The sequence below is a fragment of the Falco cherrug genome, chromosome 7 (assembly GCF_023634085.1).
Source record: "Falco cherrug isolate bFalChe1 chromosome 7, bFalChe1.pri, whole genome shotgun sequence".
In the NCBI taxonomy this organism is placed as follows: Eukaryota; Metazoa; Chordata; class Aves; order Falconiformes; family Falconidae; genus Falco; species Falco cherrug.
Genome location: NC_073703.1, coordinates 18,057,196 through 18,079,495, shown reverse-complemented (window position 1 = coordinate 18,079,495; position 22,300 = coordinate 18,057,196). Strand labels below are relative to the sequence as shown.

Sequence of the window (22,300 nt, the reverse complement as noted above, 5' to 3'; positions counted from 1 at the left end):
GATTGTATTCTTGAACATACTTCCATCTTTCTCAACATGTAACTTTTGTTGTATGTCTAAGGTACGTAGCCTGCAAAGGGAGGTAAAAAGAGAAACATGAAAATTCAAACCATAGGAGGGTTTCTGGGAACTGTACACCAGTTATGCCAGTATATCAGAAATTGCGGCCAAAAATCAGCCAGTCTGAATAGTGTGGATGCAGTAGTTGGCTAAAGGAGGTTGGGATGGTTGCTTCTGAGGGTGAGAAAGATCTGCTTGTTGAAAGTGAATTCCTCTGCTCTCATCCTGGTGCTGGGGGTAATCTCACCTGTAGTTCACAAATGTGGCGTGAGTCATGTATAGAGAATGTTTTTGAGTCTCCAGCATGCTGTTCCCAGGTCAGTGTAGCAATGGCTGTCTGTAAATCAAGTAGTTAATGCCATGATGGTGTTCACAGGTTGCACGTTTATTTAAATTTCTTTTTTTTTTATTTCTGTGACAGGATAACTGCTCTACCTACGGGAGTTCTTCAGATCTACGGAGTTGAACTGAAGGATGCTGGGAATTACCGATGTGTTGCCACAACGATAGCCAATAGACGTAAAAGCAGTGAGGCAGTGCTGAGTGTTATTCCAGGTACTTGCACCATATGAGATATTTTTTTTTTAATGGCATTATATTCTTTTCTTACATTATAGCAAAGACACATGCATTGAAGAGCTGTAACTGTCCTCTGAACCACTTGCCCAAATAATAATTTTGTTTGCTTGTATCTTGTGGCTAAAATACTGTTCAGTGTAAGTTTCCACAATTACTGAAATAAGGCTTTAGTGTAAATTTAATTTTAAGGATCCTTTAAAAAAGAAATCACATTTTGTGTCATATTTAATTGAGGTTTTGGAGACTTGTTCTCACTTTCTTTGATGTTTTTTTAAAATATTTTTTTCCCTCCAAAGCCTCAGACTTGAAGCCTTTTCACAAGCCATCTATAATAGCTGGTCCTCAAAACATTACGGCATCTCTTCATCAAACTGTCATACTGGAGTGTGTAGCCACAGGGAATCCAAAGCCAATCATCTCATGGAGCCGGTTAGGTAAGTCTTAAAATTGCAGCACATGACCTTCAGCCTGTGGAGAGGAAGTGAAACCGGAAAGAAAGGATTTCAGCAATTAGGTTACTGTTCTGAGGCTTCGTGTAGTAAGTAACGATTAGTAGGTTAGGGTAGGATAGGTGAAATGCTTTTAGTTGCATGTTGCCATACTGTTGTTAAGAAGCCCTGAGGTTTTCTGAGGCTTTGGACTCCCTGCTTCTGCTGTCAATCCTGCACTGCCCCCAGCACGGGGTGGGCAAGGTGCTGGGTAGGGTGGTGACATCCAGGGGTCTGTGACTCAGACTAGAATCAGTAGTGAGTTAGGGCAGGTTGGGGTGGTTGTATCCTACGAAACAATCCTGTGAATGTTTCTCCTTCTTCCGAGATGCACTCTGTGAATGTGGTTTGGACCTTGTGTTAAGGGGCTGTTTGCACTATAAATAGGTATAGTCAAACCCCAAGTAGTCTGCCTGGAAGGGGAAAAGAGAGGGAATGCAATAATAACAATAATATTTATCAGTGCATCACATTTTCCCATGAAAGCTACCTCTGGTTTTATTCTGACATGTACTTAAATGTGAAAGTCAGGACTGTACCTGTGGAAGCAAATCATGAAAAGTTTTCCTGCATTTTTATTTCTGAAAGAGGGAGAAATAAACGTATCTTTCCTGGTTGACTTACAGACAAACAAGTAAGACAAAAGTTACCTAACAGTCATAGAGCATTTGTTGTGAAAATAGAAGAAAATATACAGGAATCAAATATACTCATTTTATCCCCAGCATAATTCAGAGGGTGCTAAATGATCTCTGTTTGTAAAGATGATGTAGATATTGGTAATGACAAACTGAGTCATAGTGCCAGGGCAACTGGGGACACTAACTGGGAAAAAGGCATTAATTTTTTAGCTTTGATGGTGAATTTCAGATATAAACCATTTACCAATTGATGAGACCCAGCTATCTGCATGGTTAGCTAACTAGTGAAAAGCAAAGCAAATGCAAAATGGAAACCTCTGAAAGCTCATCAGTGATTTCCCTTTGTATGCTTTGACTTCTGACTCTAATCTACACCCTTACTGCCTAGGCCACTCTGTTTAGATAAGTTATGTAGCTACATTGAACAGCCTTGTAACCATGCTTCTCCTGCTCTCTCAAACAGACCATAAGTCCATTGACGTCTTCAATACCCGTGTCCTTGGCAATGGGAACCTCATGATCTCTGATGTAAAGGTGCAGCATGCAGGCGTGTATGCCTGTCGAGCCACTATTCCAGGCACACGAAACTTCACGGTAGCAATGGCAACTCTCACTGTGCTGGGTGAGCCTGCTTTGACTTCCACAGTGTGTTTCAACATCCCACGTCTGCCTGTCTGTCTTGACCAGTGCTATGTGCTGGGCTGAATTTTTATCTCGAGCGTAGTGCACTAAGGGCTGTAGGGACTGCAGAGATGAAATGTTTCACAGAACTGTGGCTGCTGCCTTCTGTCTGTTGGCTTAGTTGAGAAGTGTGAGATACTCAACATCAGAATTGCAAACTAGCAATTCAGTTGCACTTGGAGTTGCCCAGGTGCAGTGTTTGCTGTGAGAAGACAGGCTTTCAGCACAGAAAAGAATTGCATAACAAAGTAAAAATATGTCATATGTATGTATGCTTCGTGAGCAGTATGTCATAGGCTGGAGTTTGATTTATTTATAATCCTAAACACATGAACAAAAAATGTGTAGAAACGTTGCTATCTCTGCAGCTAGTATGTACCTTTAAACAAATGTACTTTGTTTACATGGAACATCCTTTCTGTGTGGGTATATGTATTTGAGTGCCCTGAGGGGAGAGGTTTGTGTGTGGAAAATTTATTATTGTTTTGGCTGTCGTTGCATTTGTAGGGGCTTAGTTTTTTATTTTTTTTTCTCTTCCCCCCCCCCCCCCCCCCCCCTCCTTGTTATTTTTCTGTAGCTCCACCTTCATTTGTGGAATGGCCGGAAAGTTTAACAAGGCCTAGAGCTGGTACTGCTCGTTTTGCTTGTCAGGCAGAAGGAAATCCGGCCCCCAAAATTTCGTGGTTAAAAAATGGAAGGAGAATACACTCCAATGGTAGAATAAAAATGTACAACAGGTATGATTACAGTTGCTATATGAGAGCTGTGCCGGTCATGTATTTCCAAAGGATGAAATTCCAGTCACTAAATATAGCCAAGCAAGATATAACTCAAGTAAACACGAAATCTGACATGAAATGTGGTTCTGGACGTTTCCTTGGCAGAAGGAATGCAGATTAGTCAATACCTAACATCCTCAGCAAAGCCTTTGTGATCACTGCCTTACCTGGGGGGGGAACTGAAGGCTTTCACCACAGAGTTGCTCTAGGTTTACAGCAGTGTAGCAGAGACCAGGATTGTGCTAGTTGTTTGAGGTTCTATTTCACTACTTCTGTGGAGTGAGGAGCTCATATAAAGAGTTGGTTAAGGAATTACAACCCTAAGGCTCTGCTTTTTGCACATGGGGAATAGATTTACAGGTTTGTTTTCACTGTGCCTGGCTTTGCAGGCATAAACATAAACGTGGCAGGTTTTGAGGAACGCTTCAAGTTGCTAAGTTTCACAGCTGCACATCCACTTCTAACAGAAGAGTTTGTGGCACATACGGCAATTATGCTAAACTCATGGATGATAGAATCATAGAATCATTTAGGTTGGAAGAGACCTTTAAGATCATCGAGTCCAACCGTTAACCCAGGACTGCCAAGTCCACCACTAAACCATGCCTCCAAGCACCACATCTACATGTTTTTTGAACACTGTTGTTGCATTATTAGAGCTAAGTTTATCCAAGATGTGAGCTTTTTTTCCCCCTTTTTCTTCCTTTTGGATTCAGTAAATTGGTGATTAACCAGATCATCCCTGAAGACGATGCCATTTATCAGTGCATGGCAGAGAATAGCCAGGGCTCTATTCTCTCCAGGGCCAGGCTTACTGTAGTTATGTCAGAAGACAGACCCAGTGCACCTTACAATGTCCACGCTGAAACGATGTCAAGCTCGGCAATCCTGCTGGCGTGGGAGAGGCCACTGTATAATTCAGACAAAGTGATTGCATACTCTGTGCATTACATGAAAGCAGAAGGTAAGCAGTTTGATTTAAATACTATTTAAGTACTTGTATGTGGTAAGAACTTGAATGTCCTTGCAAAGACTGTTGAATTTGAATGGTTCATAACCAGGGCTGCATTGGAGCATACCAGCATATAAATGCATGTTGTAAAAAACAGGCATGCTTGGGGAAAAATGCTTTTGCCACATCATCTCATTTGTGGGACTGAGTGTTCTTCCAACACACCCTTGTCTGATTGTGCCAGTGAGCAGATTTTGAAGTTAGGAATGGACTTTAAAACCTGGGGCCTCCATACTGCTGTCTGGGTTCCCCCTGTCCTCAGCAGGAGCTTCTGCCTGCTCAATTCCACATGTGTGTTTCGCAGGGAAGGATGGACATACAACAGAATCCTGGAGGCTTACAGAGTTGAACTTTTCACCAGAGACAACTCTTGTCCAGATCCCCAAATTGTTGTGACTTTACTGGCTTGCATGTATTTTGGAGTAGAATAATTGATACTTCATTGTAATTAAGCCAATCTTCTTCTAGAACAAATACTGGCTGAATGGTAAAATCCGTTTTTCTTTCACCCCTTGATCTCCTGTAATAAGAAAAGTATACTCAAACTCTAAAATATGCTGAAATAGCCACGAATGGGTTTATCCTTGTCTCTGAAACAATACATAAATTCCTATATAAAAGGGAATGGATAGTTGGAATAAAAATGAGTAACTAGACCTTTAAAAAACCCTTAGTACTGTGTAATTGCTTTGTTAATGTGATCTTTAAGGTGGTGGAAAACAGGCATTTTTCATAAGCAGGAGATGTGATTGCCAAACGACTTGAAAATTTATTAGCTGCATGGCTTAAACCAAGTTGCGATGCAGCTCTGTTTTCTAGGAGTGATTTTGTTTTCCATTTCTATTCAGTAAGTGGTTTATTCAGGGACAGGGCTGCAGATGCTCAGCTCTGTGTGGAATACCAGTCTGCCATCTGCTAAGCAGAGGCAGAGGACAGGAAGGACAGCTTAATTACTCTAATACTGATGCAGGAATAGTGCTTTTGCTTTTGCAAATGGGATATTTCAGGACACAAGAGAATTTTGTCTGAAGAAAGGAAGGAAAGAGTTTTAAAAGATAATGAGGACAAGAGGTGCGGGAAATTACCCCCTACACTTTCAGTCACTGAGGTATTGTGCTCACAACCCCCTCTTAAAGCTAATATGAATAAAGTCACGCTAGATAAGTTATCTGGGTAATTGTATGTCCGGTGCCAGTGTGGAGAGCAGAGAACCGATTACTTCAAAGAAAACTGGAAAACTGTCCTTAGGGAAGTGTGTATTTGTGCAGGAAATACTCTTGCACAGTAGTGAAAGGAGGTATCTTCTGAAATGTGTTTTCTGCAAAATTGTTTTGCAATCCCTGCTTTGTTTGCTTGCTTATCCAAAGGCTCTATCTTGTGAAATGAGATTGGTTTAAAACCAAAACAAACTCCAAACAAACAAAAAACTCTGATTTACTTGAAATTGCTTTCTCAGATGCTCATTTTTTCATCTTTCTAGACTGGTTCGTGATGTTTGCTTAATATAATGCTGTTGTGCATCCTTTTGCATTAGTAAAGAAATCCACAGCAGGGAAAATGGGGAGGGCTGTGTTGAGTAATTACAGTGGTAGGAATCAAAGTGTAGGTGATCTGCATGCGTTTTTTCCTTGGTAGCATGATTGGGTAGTACATGAAGATCTGCATGAGGGCATAGAACCACTTTTGTCTCATTTTGTAGAAAAAATGTTGAGCTTCAATAGCTAGTGGACTGCACTTTGGTAAAAATAATTGTGTTCTAGGTGATAGTTGGTAAATCTTTCTGAGGATGTGTCCCATGTGTCAGAGGCGTTATTAAAAACCTAGAAAATGCCTTTGTAGAAAGTATCGCATCAGCCATCTCTCTAATGTAAATTTAGAAGCAACTATATTTAAAGAAAAGTAAATTAAATATTAAGGAAAATCGTTTGACATTCACACTATTCCAGGTACGTAGAGGTGCTAACATAGGCTTTTGACGTCAACACCTTATTTACTCTGTAAGAATTCTGGATAATTATGCATTAATGTAAATAGTTTGTATGAGTTTATTGCTTTCATTATTCCTTTCAACCTGCCTTTCCCCAGTCTGCCCTCACACACTGTTTCAGACCCTAATGAAGATTAAAAATTATCTCTGATGTATCTGACTTAACTAGAAGTATACCTTCCTTGCTTTAAGCTTCTCATGTGTAACTTTTTACTTAATACATTTACGTTCATGTATTGCCCTCTTGTTTTAGTTAGGAACCACATTTGTCAATGTGAGTAAAGAACATTTTATTCCTAAAGAAAAACAGTGCTTGCTAAGTCTCCTAAGTCGTGCTAATGATTCCATAAACCTTAAACAGAAAGGAAAGCTGGATAATACGCTAATCATATGCAGTTTTGTGAAGTTATTTTTTCTGTAGACCTCACAATGTGGTAGCTAGTACTTTGAATACAAAAGATACTATCACTCATTGTTTAATTTCACAACTTGAGTATTCTGATGTTTCACTGTAAAAACAGGTTCAGGTCCTCTTCCCTACTTTACAAAAAAAAAAAAAAAGAAAAAAAGAAAAGTTAGTGTTTTAATCGAGTTAGTTGAAGAAACTAACAGGTGGGTTTTTTGTGATTTTTTGTTTCTTTAAGCAGAATATTTTACATTCAAATCGGGGTCACAGTAGCAAGAAGAATAAGGGTCTGATGAGCATGCATGTTGGAGTGTGTTAATTCCTTGTTAGTGATTTAGAAAAGGCACAAAGGGAACACTGATTGTGGTGGAAGGCCAGCCTTGTTCTCTATTATGGCTGTTTCATTAGGGCCTCTGCATGAGGCCTAGCAATCCATTCAATGAGAGAACAAGTCCTTTTAATTTGAGCTCAAGGATCTTGTTTAGCAGGTCAGAAATCGTGCCTTGCAATTCCTAATTAACAAGCCATTAACTAGTCTGTTGTGAGATGCTCGTAATCTTGTCTAATTAAAATGCTATCAAGTTAATTCATAAATGTGGGAAAACTTAATGGTGGAATTTGCCTTCTTTTTTGTTTATAAAATCAGTTGTGAAGAGGAGGAGCTGGCTCTTACAGAGTTTTGATTAAGTTGACATGCACTTGGTGTGAATTGTTCATTAACACAGCAGCTTTCACCATGCTTATTCCACTTTATAGCCTTCCTCTATAGGAATAAAGCCCAACAAAGACAAGGACTGCTGCATGCATTGCTATGCGTATTTTAATGTGAATTGCTGAGAATTCCCCCCCCCCCTTTTTTTTTTAACAACTCGCTAAGGAGCCGAGCATTTTTGAAGCTCATTCTCGTCTGTTCTTATTGGCCTTTCTCCAAACTAAAGAAAAAAACGTGTCAATCAAATGTAATAGAATTTGCAGGGCTAAAATGAGATCCTTTTGCTGAATAAATTCTTTCTGTTTGTTTCTTTTTTTTGGGGGGTGTTTGTTTTGTTTTTGGTGGAGTGGAGCCCTCGCATTCCTCTCAGTCTGCTATAGAAAGGTTCTGTAAATAGGTTTTGAAAAAACCTCCCTGACTCTAAACAAATAGATTTAGAAGCTCGGTATGAATGATAAGGCTATTAGAGGTTGTCTGTTGTGTTACTGTACATTCGGCACAGTTTGTTGTGATTAATTCTAAATAGGGTTTAGAATTACATTCAGCATCCCTAATTCAGGAAAATCCTGGAACACCACAATCTACACCACAGCAAGACACAGTTACTTCTGTGCATAAAAGAACTTTCACTTAGTAGAGTGGAAAAAATAGAGGTAGGTTGGGGAAGAGCATGAAATAACTTTGTAAGATCTTAAAGCAAAGATGTCATGATGTTTAGGCATTGTCAGGAGTTTTCGTTTCTCTAACCATTGTTTTATGCCAGGTTTAAATAACGAAGAGTACCAAGTGGTCATTGGAAATGATACAACCCATTATATTATTGATGACTTGGAACCAGCCAGCAACTACACCTTTTATATTGTCGCTTATATGCCTCTGGGAGCCAGTCAGATGTCGGATCATGTGACTCAGCACACCCTTGAAGATGGTAAGACAAATTCCACTGATGTAGATGAATATTTTTATTTGCACTGAACAGGAATGTGCAAGCTGGTGCTAACAGCTCTTGAAGATCCCAAATTTCCATTGACATCAGTGTGGTTTCTGAATACGCACAATGTAACACTAGCCGGCTAACGAGAGCAGTGAGAATAAAATAACATTCTGACAGGGCAACATTGTATATTACATGGTGTCTTTTTTCATTAAATCATATAAATAACTATTCTAGATCTTTAAGAACTTCCTCAGTGTTGAGAATTTGATGATAGTGTACGATTTAGTCTTTATGACTGTCTCTCAGGCATCTGAAACGTGAATCAAACTGCATACCCACTGCATCTTCTGCAAATTTTGGAGGAAAATGTGAAATGAAAATTGGCTATAAAAAAAAAAAGGCTTTTGTTTGGTGCGGTTTTTTTCTTTTTTTTTTTTTGTCTTTGTGCTTGTTAGTAGAATAGAATTTCATAAAAGTCTCTACTGACTTATTTCTGTGCAGTGATTTAACTAATCTGAATGTCATGGCAACAACAGACTATTTAGTATAGCTCATTAGAACTGATTAATAAATTCTGACAGGGTTAAGCTTTGGCAGTGTGGAACATTGCCAGTCCAGTTGTCTGTCTTTCTCTTTGCCAGGAGTTACTACCCTCATTACATGGTTGGTGGAATTAAAAACACACTGGGTCTTCAACAGTACAGGTTGCAGTCTAGGCTCTGGGTTTAAGCTGCTGCATCTAACCTTGACAGTCAGTCTGTCGGAACAGTAAGGTGCTGATTGCCTTTGATTGCTGCTGGCAGCAATAAGAGGAGAAAATGTTGAGGGCCTTACAGAAAGGAGCTTGCTAAGGCTATACTGCATGCAGAAGGTGAGAAGTATAAGCAGTGTCAAGTTATCCTGAAAATAAACAAGAATCCATAAAACTTCTTGGATTATTTGCTCTTACGTTACTGACACCTCATTGTAGGCTAAGTTGTCAGCTGAGAATTTTCTGTCTCTCTTTCCTTGAGCTCAAAAGCTTTGTCTTTTCTTTTTTAGTTCCCTTGAGAGCTCCTGAAATTAGTTTGACAAGCAGAAGTCCTACAGACATTCTCATCTCTTGGCTGCCAATTCCGGCCAAATACAGGAGAGGTCAGGTGGTCCTGTACCGTCTGTCTTTCCGCCTCAGCACAGAGACAAAAATTCAAGTCTTGGAGCTTCCAGGGACTTCAGATGAGTACCTCCTTGAAGGTCTGAGGCCTGACAGTGTGTACTTGGTTCGTATCACTGCTGCAACAAGGATTGGCTGGGGAGAAGCATCTTTGTGGACTTCCCACCGGACTCCCAAGGCTACGAGTGTGAAAGGTAATTCTTAATGTTGCCGGCAGCCTAGAGATGGGGTCAACTGCAGGCCTCATCTGAAGGTGACAATTTTTTCTGACAGGTGGTGCAGGGATGTGAAATAGGTTTTCTCATTACATGTTCTTGCTCTGGTGATCTAGAAAATAGTGTTCTAACCATGATTCTGTGCATAATCTGTAAAACCTTCTGATTCATTTAATAAATGCAGTTAATACATAGTTTCAGGATCAAAAGTTGAAGAGGAACTAATCTGTCTTATGAAAGACCTTATATGTGACAGGAGAAGGAAAAGGTGATACGTTGTTTTGGTGTCAATCTTTGATTGTTTCCACATGTTGATGTTCACATAATTTGACATGGTGGCAGGAAACTTTAATTTGTGTTTGTGAGCTGCTCAAATGTTTTAGCTTGTAGACTCTTTTCCAATGGTAACACAGTTTTCTTCTGTTCTATATAATTTGAATTTAAAAAATAGTCTAACAGCCCTAAACCCTATTGTTGTTCAGTGTAAAACACCTTTCTGCAAACTAGGACATTACACATTAGCAGTGTGTACAGGTGCTTAAAGAATCTGAGTTGATGCATGTATGTCTGTATTACAAACAAAATGCATGTTTGCTTTGAATGTGCCAGTTGACTTGGTATTTGAAGTCTCGTTTAGGTTCTTATAATCAGCCTTGGGATTACATTATTATTTAGTAATGTCATGGAGAAGAGCATGCAACTTCGCATGAATAGCTTGAATAACATGTAGGTTTGAATTTGTAACTACATTTCTTAGCTGTAGTCCACATCCATCCACTTTGGATTTTATTGAGTTTTGACTACTATAGTGAATTATTAGCACTTGGTGAAGTGTGCTTTTATTGTTAATCATATTTGTTTTGGCTCACTTTAAAACAGCAGGTAATTTTATAACTATCTTTGAAGTGTTTTCGTTTCTCTTTGAAAATCACTACCGTTAGTTAATTAATTAAGATGCAGAATTAAAAAATTCTGATTTATCCTAAATCAAGTTGCTAGATTAGCTTTGCGTGAGTAATGCATATGTGCTAGAATCACTCTTGAGTGAACTTTGGACTGATGGGCACCCAAATTTTTGCATGAACATCAGTTGTTTCTAGAATATAAGAGTATTACATGTATTTCTCTAAAACCAGCACCAAAGTCTCCTGAGCTGCGTTTGGAGCCGATGAACTGTACAACCATTACAGTACAGTGGCAGCAGGACTCTGAGGACACTGCAGCTATTCAAGGGTACAAGCTGTATTACAAAGAAGAAGGCCAGCAGGAGAATGGACCAATTCTGCTGGATGCCAGTGATCTTGAGTATACTGTCAGTGGTTTAGGTGAGTATATAAAATATTTCTTAACTCTTCTGGAAGACAGAAAAGTCAGAGGCCATCTTAGACTGCTTAAATCATTAGACCTGTAAGGCAACAACATTAGGGTTGGCCATCCATTTTCCCAGCCATAAGCTTTGCAAGCTGGAGTTGTGCTGCTGATGGAATAATCCTCTTCCAAAATATCTGTTGCACAACACTTAGATAACCAGATCTTGTAAATCTTGTGTAAGTTGGAAGAAGGACACCCAGCTATTTATCACAAGATACTGAACTTAGAGTTAGTAAACACTGATAGTAAATTACATGTCTTTTTAATATTCAGTTTAATACACTTTTTTTTCCCCAGTTTTTATGTATTTATGCCTGATCTAGTAATAGTGGAAGATTAATACAAAATACCAGAGATATTTCTCTGGCATTTCTCGCCCATTTCTGTTATTTGTAGCCTTTGTAACAGCTATACTGCACAACAAGCACTGCTTGCTCACCATACTAGCAAGTAGTGCTTGTGTGTGTTACTATCCTCTTAGTATTTTTAAGGAGCACTGGCAAATATTTGCAGGACTGAGCACAAGGATTAGGTGCAGAGCTTGCTGCGTCCCATTGTATTCTTTCCATTGATTACCTGACTCTGTGTCCTCCTGTAATTCTTGCAATGTGTATTAGCACAGATGTGTTGGTATCATCCCTAGGTAGAAGGTGCTTCTGTTTACATACATAACTGAGAATTTATTTCATAAAAAGATGTGATCTATAATGTAATCAGAAGAAGTGATATAGGACTTGACACAGTGTTTGAAGTGTGCTGAGATGGTTTACTTAGGGGCAGTGTGGAGAATTAATTTTGACTAAATTATCAAAATTGACCTGCAGGCTTAACTAGGTCAGATGGCCTCTTGACCATGCTCAGATATTCTCATCTGCTGTATACAGTTGAGATACTATTTTAGGGGAGATTTGAGGAGAGCAGTCTTGTCTGTTAACTGGACAACTGACCATCTGTGACCATTTCTAGCTAGAGCATCTGGCAGCAGCTGACTGTTTAACAGAGCTGGGAGACAAAAGAGCAGTGGGTTGAAAGGATGTGGTGTCTGTGTGCCCTAGGACATAAATGCTTTTTTTTTTGGTCTTCTCATTATGCAGTTACAAAGCAGTAATTTCAGACACATGCAAACTTATTAACTGTGTGATCCACATCATATGGATTTTCTCAGTACACTAATACTCCTCAGATTAAATATTATTTTACAGAATTAGCTTAGAATGTATAGTCTCTGTGTGTTTTTACTAGTTTTTCAAAAGAAAACAAAAGCAAAGTTAAGTTTGGGAAATGACAGCTTTCACATGGTCACAGTTAACTGAATTACAAGAAGTGTGGGCATGGAAGATTTCATGTGCTTGAGTTAACCATTCAGGCGTGGTGTATGTGATGTCTTGAGTGTTTATTCCTTACCATGATTCTAAGTATCTAAATATGATGACCAAAACATGATACATCCCATATGATTTGATGACCATAATTTATATTTTTCACATATGAGTAATTTATGCTGCTGTAGGTTAGATCCACTGAAGAGTATTTTTTCAAATAACTTCAGTAGAAGTCATCTTTTTTTAAAAAATATTTTTAATGGGATGTGTTGATTTATTTGAGGTACATATCAAATACGGGAAGTCTTCCTGTGTAAGTTTCTTTGGTGGTTTCATATTTTGGTTTGCTTTGTGGCATTTACAGAAAAAGGTGTTCATTGCTACAGCTACAAAAGACTGAGTTGGCACGGGAAATTTGATTAGGTCATGATTTTCCACTGCTGAGATGATTACATATGTTGAAGCTTGGGAAGTTCACACAGACTTCTCATAGTGACAGTACCTGTCTTTGCCCATTGAGAAGCTGTCTGTTTAGAATACTTATGTACACTAAATTATTTCTTCAAAAATTGTATACAACCAACCTTTTTTTGCCTGTGGCAGCTGCACTTGTGGAGAATGTAGCAGAGAATATTGTGGAGAAATATATATAGCATAGGAAATTATATGCAGTATATAAACCCACAAAGACTTCAGCAACATCCATGTATTAAGAAGGGACTGATTTCCATTTTTGCTTTTTTCCTAAATTTTATTTCTTTTGAACAACCTAAATCATTTGGACCAGGTTATTTTATTTATGCATTTCAAATTTAAACTATTACTTATTAGGAAGTGGTCCTACCTGGTAGAATTTGAGATAAAACAAGGCAAGCTGCTGCTGTAAGTTCCACGACTACGGTAAACTGAATCTTCATGAACTGGACAGAGGCTTTGAGGACTAATGTTCTGTCATCCATCTGCCTCTCCTGAGGACACTAAACTACTGATTTATTGACAGCCTCTTTAAAATAAATGTCTTCATTATGAGCTACAGGAATTAGTAGAATACTGCAAGTGAGAAACCTGAAGGGGAAAGCGGTGTGTTAAGATTTTTGGTTTCATATATGATGGATAATATCAAAAGAAAAGGTTCTTCCTGGTTTGGAAGAATATGGTAATAGTATTAGGTGCTTCCCAGTGGCAAAGATGGAGTAGTTTCTCATGCATTATCTGTTGCCACAGAGTTATGTGGCTTCCAAACACTGCCTCTTCGTGTCTTAGTTCGTCATGACCTAAGGCTGCTTTACTGTTCCCTGTTCTCTTGCAAAGTTAATAAACTGCAGATAGACTTCTAGTGACATTTGGAGCCTGTCAATACATCTCTTCATGGAACTTCCTGCAGGTGTTGGTACAACTGCTGATTGTGTAAAATCTGTGGATTTAAAGAAGATTGTTCACTTATTCCTTGGCAATTGAAGCGCATCACAAAATCAGAATTCATAATATTCTCTAATCAAAGGGTACATTAGCATTGATATTATAAACACTGTTGATTACATTGATTTTTGATAGCATTGATATAAGTACTGTAAATTATTTGCATGTGTCTACAGGGCTCTTTAGGGAGGGACAAGTATGATAGGTAGAGCAGAATCAGCAATGCTAGTGTAAAATAAGTTACCATGATGGAACATTAAATACAGCAATATGAATATATGATGTACGTTTTAATCTTTTGTTGCTTGCTACCTTGTTTTTTTGAGAACTGACCTCTCTTACTCCAGTGTAGGTCTGCGCAGTTACTTCTGTGTATTTTTAAACTGGATTATTTAGCATGCTAGTCACCATGTAAATAGAATTAAATGATCTGATCAGAGTCAGGGCTGCCATTGTCAAAATAAATATCCACAGTTTCACATAGACATTTGTTTGTGTTAAAGGTCTTGGCATTTATTTTTCAATAGCAGGCCATTTCCTAGTCTAGTGTAAAATTCCATTATTACTTGAATTTGCTACAGGAGCAGACCCTTGGGTGCATACCATGCATTTTTGCCTGTATTTTTAATTCCTCCTTTGCTTCCTCCTGCTCTAGAAAGCTTTCTCTGACAGAAAGTCTTTCATTGTGAGACCTGATGAGTCTGCCGGTACAGGTTCTGTTTCTGTAATATTTCAGAATATATGTGTTCAGAAGCTGAAGTGAGTTCTGGTGGTGGAAGTGTTTGTTTGGGAACCTTCTCGCTGTGCAACAGAGGACGGATTGGCAAAGCTTGGAAGTTAAAGAGAGTGTCCAGAGAAGCTCATCTTCCCCTTTACGTGTCTTCAAATGATTTTTTTCAGAGTATTTTAAGCATGTGCATATGCATCTCTGCCTCAGTGTTGCTGGTACTCAGTACTGTGCTAGGGGGACTGTTTGCCTCGGCTCACGGCTCACTGTGTTGGCAGCCATATGACTGGTAGGAAAGTAGAGCCTGTACAAGAAGGGCAGTGACTCAGAAGAACCCATTTTAAGCTTACCTGGTTTATTGGAGCCAGGAAATCTTCATAATTAGGTTGTCATACTCCTAGGAATCTCATCCTGGAATCTACGTCTAGGGAGAATAAAATCAAATTCTTGGTTAACAAACTCAAGAAAGCAAGATCAGTTCTGATGCTGTAACGCAAGAACACTGTTCTTCAAGCTGCCTAGAAGTCTCCCTCTGAACTTTTTTTTGTATTTTTCAGTTAGTGTCATGTAGTAATTAATTAAGTAGGTGCCACTGGTGATGGGGGAATGCAGCATGTTCATGTGCTGTTAATGCCTTCTACACTTGGAGGGAGGGAGGAAAGCAAGAATTCACTCTGCTAGCTCATTCTTGCGTATCGCTGTCTGGGAGCTGTACCAGCTTGAGTGATGGTAGTTACAGTGTGGATTCCAGAAAGTTGCACTTTGGTGACAAGGCTAATAACTAAATGCACACGAAACCCTGAGACAAGCAGCTTGTGGCAGAGATGGGGGCCTCTTCGGTGCTCTTTTGTTTGTTGCCTACAAGATGATATCGCAGTAAATAACCGTTTTCAGGCAGACACCTTAGGGGATGGAAAAACTGGTCTGTTAGCTTTGGGGAAAACGTGGCCTTGAGTGTGGGAGCCCACATACCTGGGCCTTTCCCTGCCCAAGGCCCCTCCCCAGGAGTGGAGCATCCTGCGCTGGGTGCTGGAGCCCCCAGGAGCACTGCTGGCTCCCCGGGGCTTGGGGCGCCTGCAGGCTGCAGGGAAGTGATTGATGGCCATGAAATGGCGTGGATCTACTTTTTTTTTTTTTTTTTTAATAAAATAAAATAAAATAGGTTGGTGGTTCCCCTGAGGCTTGGAGAGACTGCAGGCTCGCTCTGGGAGGCTGCTTCTATGCTGTCTGGAGTCATCTAAGCTCTTTGCCGTGAAGGGCATTGCAACCCCTTGCTGCTACTCCTGATACTCCAGTTTACATTCCCTGGTGGCATTTTCCCCTGCCTCAGTCTAGTTCTGGAAAAATAATGAGATTCTGTCAGACTCATTTGTGCAATTTACTCCAAAAAATTTGGTCTTAATCAGAAAAACTTCCCTGCCTGAAAGCTCTTCTGTGTCCTACTTTTTTCCAGTTGTAGAGAGGAGAAATAAGGGAAAAATTCTCTGCCCTCCTTGAGTTGGACACATTTTTTTCCAAGTGGAGAATTTGTCAAAGTCTAAATAACACAAAGACACATTTTGTGACCCTGCATGGCACTCTCCTCTGAAAAGGGGACTTGTGGTGAAGAATTAGCTACCTACCTACTACACTTAGCATTCCCCTAGAGACTTGGCCTTCAGTTGTTTAATTTCCCTTGGATCTATTTATAGTACGTTAAAACCGTGATTATAGCTAAGCTTCAGTCCAGGGCAGCAAAGCTGACAAGGTGATTCTGCAGTCTATAGAAATTGAATAAAGGTGTGTAAGAAGAGTCACTGCAAAGGATTTCTCCAATTAAACTGCCTGATGCATGTCTCCCAAGTGTCACTTCTAATAATTCTGTAAAAGTACTTACAAAGTTTTGTAAAGCAGTTGGTGTGATGGTCAGATATGACATAGTGGTTTCGTTTGCACCATATTGTAAGTAGATGTGCTAGAAAAATGTAAATTTTAAAAAATTAATGACATCTTTGACAGCTTTGATGACATCTTTCTCATTAAGAACTGCAAATGCTGTAATACAGAGAAGAAATACTGTAAGAGCATGACATGTGTTAATGTAGTTCTTTCTGAGAGCTAGGGCTGTCATTTCAGTTTTATCCTAGCTTTTGTTGGTGTCAAAATGTAGTCTCGCATACATGTATCTGAAAATTCTGGGATATCCAAAATCGTGTATGTGGGAATTGGTACTGCTTTTTCGTTATGAGTTACCATGGAAACTTAGTTTGGGATTCCCATACAAATTCAAGGAGCCAGGCATTCCTACAATTTCATTAAATGATGTGAAAGAAACACAGGTCTTACTCCCTCAACATTCAAATTTTTTTTCATTTCATAGCTAACTGTTCTCAAATGGCATGCAATAAAATATAATCTAGTATAACAGATATACTTTATTTCTGCTTGATGTATTTTATATCAGGTCAGACATTCACAGTTAATGAAGTGTCGATTTGAACAAACTACAGCTCTGTTTAAGAAAAAACCCAAAACAAAACAGAAATTATTTTAGCTCTTAATAAAGATCAACTAAAAGCTCAGTTTTCTTGCTTGGAAAACCAGATGATCGCACTGTATGCTGTATATACTGTAGCCATTATATTTACATGATTACATAGTGAAAAGTGTCTAATAGCTCAGTAGGTGACCAGGACAAATATTATCATTTATTTCCACTGTTTACAGCTGGGTCAGTCTAATGTTTACTCACGCTGATTATACCCTTAAACTAAACCTCTTATCTGTCAATTCTCCTGATTGTGTGTAACAGGCTTGCTACTACTACTTATCAGCTAAAACATAAGGGATTTGCTGGGAGAGGGGAGGAGGAATTGGTCGTATTGCACAGTACTAAACCCAAAAGCCCTAGAAGTAGACTGGGCATGTTTAAAAGCACCCTCTTCCTCGGCTAACTGTGACCTCTTTCTTCTGCACAGGCATGGCAGTCTGTGTATATTTGTACTGCCAAACCCAAGCTCTTGCCCAGTCGTGGTATGATAGTGCACTTCTAATACATGTCAATAAACAGATACACATTCCTTACTTCATATTCATGAAAGGCAGACCTGTCACCACTGTAAATGAGCCTGTCTTCTGAACGCAGACGTGGCATATCTGCGTATCTTGGGGTTTTTTCCCTTTCAGGGTTTAGAAAGGGAGGAGGAGAAACCCCTTATTGATTAAAATAGAGAAGGGAGGGGGCTTTATTACACTGTAACTTTTTTTTACCTGCAAAATATCAAAGCAAGTGCTGCTTTGATAAGCTTTTACCTCTTTTTTATAAGGAACCATATTGCATTTTACAGGCTGTAAGTGTAAATAGAGATCAAACTGATTTTGGTTCTGTTTTGTTGTTGGAATTTACAAACTGTCACATCATGTTTGGTTTCAGATGTAATTTCAGATGTAATTCAGAGCAGTAATTTCTCTAGGTAGTTTGTAGCAGAGAGCTCCTTTTAGAGTCAGGTTTACTGTTCTTGCTTGTGCAAGAACTACGTTGGCTGGCAGAGGTAGGGAAGGAATCCAACGTCAGCCTTGTGCACCATTTCTGATTTTATACTTGCTGGTCCATGTGCAGCTTGATGTGTACCGGGACAAGCGAGTGGGGAATAGCAGGAGGTTGCACAGCCCAAATACACTGGCATGAGGTGACCAGCCAAACTGAGCTGTGGACGCACCCGCTTTGTTCATGTCTCCCTTATGGAAGAAAAACGCTACACTGCTCTGTTGAAAGGAAAAATTAATTCCCTCAGATTGTAAAATCAAATTCTTACCAAGCAAAACTGAAACTAGTGTTTTAAGTGTGTGGCCCTTTGTTGGAGCTTATTGGCATGGCATTCATTACAAGTGTGTCTTTGGTTCAGCTTTATTTAAGCCCTCTTACGCAGGACTGAGTGGGAATCCCAGATAAATATCAGCTGGTTCTGAGGAGAGGCCAGTTAACTCAGCACTAATGCTCCGTGCTTATTATGCAGTTCAAGTGCCCATCTGTAAAAATGTAGTGCCTACCTTCCTGTGTCATTCGGCTGTTATTTCTCTTGCACTGTGCAGTGTTGCAGATTTGTATCATAATTACATATTTTCACTTTAATTTTTGTTCTTATAAAAAAAAAATCACTTTGTCGTGTGTTCTGACAGCATTTAAGTTTGCCTCTATTAAAGAAATTGGATTTATCAATTTTTTTTTTTTAAACCACATCACAGTTACTTCTGCCCATGTTTTTGGTGTCTGAAAGTAAATGTTATTTTCATACAGTTCATTTGTAAAGGAAATCTGTAATTATTGTTTAATGCATTTGTCAATTTTAAACTATATCATCAAGCCTCTCAATAGGTTACTGATTTAGCCAGTAATCAACTTCAGTAGGCGCTGGAATACTGAAATCGCTAACATCTGTGTTAGCAGCATAACTGGATTTGGTGTTGATTAAAATGTTACATATGACAATTACTATGTGAAATCTCTTAAGTTTTTTTTTGAATTAACTGCAGAGTCATGAAATGGCTCTAAAGCTCATGGAAAAGTATTAATTTGTCTACATGGTAAGCACTTAATCTTGGGTCAGAGAGATGCATTCTTGCTTTCAGACAGTTAAGATCTTTCAGAAACAGGTAGATTGTGTGTCAGCAGGATTGCCTAATGTATTTTTATGTAACTCCTTGAACACGCTCTCTGAACTGTTCCAGTTTGAACCCATTTATCTGGGAAAATAGGCCTGACATCCTCATTTAAACATGCCTTGACTTTTGCACTAATTCATTTTTACTCCCCAAGCTAGTGGCTCTTTGAAGGGGAAGGACGTGGTGAGGGAGGAGATACCCAAGTGCAGAATAAAGATTGAACGTACTGTACTTCAAAAAACAAAACTGAGTGCTAAGACCAGTTAAGCCTCACTCTCTAAAGAGATGGGGGGAGCTGTCAGGATAAGGGAAGCTTCATTATTTCATGGGGCAATGCCTTGTAGCAATTTTAAAGGTAAAAATGTAGAGATGCAGGCTTGACTAAGGCAAAAGGAGAGATTGTTCCATGTGCCCACTACAGTAGCTTGGAGGTTTGTTGCTTTGTTTTGAGAGTCTGTTTATCAGCTGTCCCCGTAACTGAGTTGGATGCAGTTATTTTTCCTCAGGATATCAGAGTAATTGTGTCACAACTCTAAGAACTGGAATCAAGGGTGCTGCAAAGCCTTGGAAATAGGAGGGGGAAATTGGGAAATTTTTTGCACTCCGGCAAGGTAACTTGCCAGCCTATAGTGAAGCAAAATGTGTTGTCTTCAAAGTATTTAAAGGTAGAATTTTCCATGGTGGGAAAGCGATTAGAATCTTGCAGGAAATGCTGTCTGCTGCTCTGTGTTCTCAGGGTAGAAATTCCACCATTTAAAGCTAAGCCTGTGTGGGAATTCAGTTGGGAAATTGTGTCATGTTGATTGAGTAACAGTTAGGATGTATGCAAATAGTGTTTCATTGTTCGTTTGCTGGAGCTGAAGGTTAAAATTTGCTTCATGAAAAGGACATATTGATCACTCCTTACATCAACAAAGTTGTAAATTATTTAAAATAATAACCCTCAAAGTTGCTTTTGAAATATTTCTAAGTATTACAATGAATATGTAATAGTATACAATGTAAAAGTGACCAATAAATAAAGACTGATTTTCTCGGAAGTGGAAAGTTAAGTGTTGTTCCCCTGTTAAAAGAGAAAAAAAAGCAAGCAGTTAACAACGGCAGGAATGACCAGATAATTGCTCAAATTTCTTAAACAAAACAACAAAATAAACCAAACCAAACAAAATAAACCCCCAACAACTATGTGCATTCTTGCTCTACAACCCTTTTTAAATTTAAACAGAACTTTAAATACGGTGGTTCTTTTTTTCTTCTTCTTCTCGCCCCCCCCCCCCCCCCCCCCCCAAATGAGAGGATTTGTCTCTGGGAGACAGCATTATTTAATTTGCTATTTATTGGGCTTCATTAGTAAAATACTTAAGTCTTGGATTGCAAAGAAACTGCTCCTTGGAGAAAGCTTAGAGAAAACTCCTGTTATAGGAAATTAAATCAACATTGTCCATTAATCATACTGCATGTCAACCCCCAGACCTCTCTTGATTGTTCTTGGTGAATGTGAGGAACCATTAGATGTGTGAGGTCCTTAAAGGTCTGAATAAGTCAAAGGGGAAGAGTTTAAAAAAATGCCACCATTAGCACATGAAAGAGACTTCAGAGTGGACAGAAGAAAACATTTGCTGTACAGGGCTAGTTACATTTCTTAATTTTTTTTCCCGTGTTTTTTTGTAATTATTATTTTCTTCCTTTGTTAAACAACAATCCGGATGTTGTGATCAAAATGTTAACTTAATTTTTCCTGAGGTTTTTTTTCCGTTAACTTTTTTGGGGTCATGTTACCACTTGTGATAGTTGTATGGGAAAGCTAATAGCAGGGGCTCTTTGCAAATTCAGTGTTAGTGATAAGTAAATGCAGTCCTAAAGCTAAGCTGGTATGTCTTCTGGTAGCTTTCCTGCCTTGAGTAACACCCTGGTTATGTATTTGCCATGAAGGCATTATTGCCAACAAGCATTTTTCTATTTTGGGAAAAGATACAACTGTGGAGAAGCTAATTTTTTCTGTTGTTTTTTCTTCAGGCTGACTGGAGTCACACTTTTGTGGCAAATGAAGGGAGAGCATGTAGGAAGCAGGGAAAAAACAACATTGTGTTGGAAGAAGCAGCCCTTGCTGTGAAACTTCTCTTCCAACCCTGTTTTTTTGCACCTGGGAAAAAAGTTGCATAGAAATGTTCTGCGTAAAAAGTGTATTTCAGCATTTATATTCACTTTCACAGTATTTTGACCATTATTGTAGCTGAATATTTTACCCTGTGTCAAGCTGGTTGTCATTACAAAACAAAAATGCTTTTTACTGCACATGTTTGTAGAAGCTGGGACAGGGAAATACGTTATCTTGTTTGGTAGATCATTTAGAGACTTGAGTTTTCTGCCTGTTGTGTGCATGCGTCCAGTTGTGCATGCTTGTCTCTTGTGCAACTGACACATTTCTATAGTCAGACAAAGGAGACGTAAAATATTATATGCAAATATATCTTGAAAATGTGGTCCCAGGGCTTTTTTTGAAGCAATTGAACTGGAGATGCTTGGAAGCAGTAGGGTAGGATGGTGTACGTGGGGGAAGAGAGGCAGATGGATAGGTGTTGCACTGCTGTGCCTTATGTTCATTTACCCATCAGTTCCTCGCTTTCTCCGTTGTATGTTTACGGCGTGGGGAGGGATGTGCTCACAGCCTGTTGCCTAGCTCTGTGTCTGTGTGTCTGTATTTACATGTGTATATAGAAGCTGTTGGGAGAAAAATAGGATATCTTCTGGCTTCCTGATCCTTTTTGTCTTAGTCTAGTACAACACTTCTCCATCAGAAGCATACCTCTTAGTATATCAGTTCTTGGTATTAATTTTTATATTCATGATAATTATTAATGTTGGCCTAACCTATCCTTTTTTCCTCTTCTTGTGTATTTTGGCTGCCACCTTACTGCTTCTTACCTGCCTTTATCCAATTTCTCTTAGTTTCCCATCAGTCCTTGTTGCCTCAGTAATAACCCCTTGCCTTGGAAGACCCATAGCTATAGCACTCCTTACCAGTTATTTGTGCTGGAAAACTTTATTCATGGGGTGGCTTGGATGTATTAAGTCTTTGTATGTTGTCCAAGCAGAGCAGGCAGGTGTGCATGGGCTGTGGTTGGAAGAGCCCTGTCATATGTGCAGTGATAACCATGTCTCTCCTTCAG

At 39.1% G+C, this 22,300-nt stretch overlaps 1 protein-coding gene across 1 annotated transcript in view; it reads left to right on the top strand.

Moving 5' to 3' along the window:
* The window catches only part of PRTG (protogenin), a 91,794-nt gene that overhangs the window by 37,444 nt on the left and 32,050 nt on the right, over window positions 1–22,300 (top strand). The window contains 8 exon segments of the mRNA XM_055717353.1: window positions 482–615; window positions 936–1,073; window positions 2,232–2,390; window positions 3,027–3,186; window positions 3,945–4,192; window positions 8,109–8,273; window positions 9,324–9,629; window positions 10,787–10,975. Coding sequence (XP_055573328.1) covers window positions 482–615; window positions 936–1,073; window positions 2,232–2,390; window positions 3,027–3,186; window positions 3,945–4,192; window positions 8,109–8,273; window positions 9,324–9,629; window positions 10,787–10,975 — 1,499 coding nt within the window.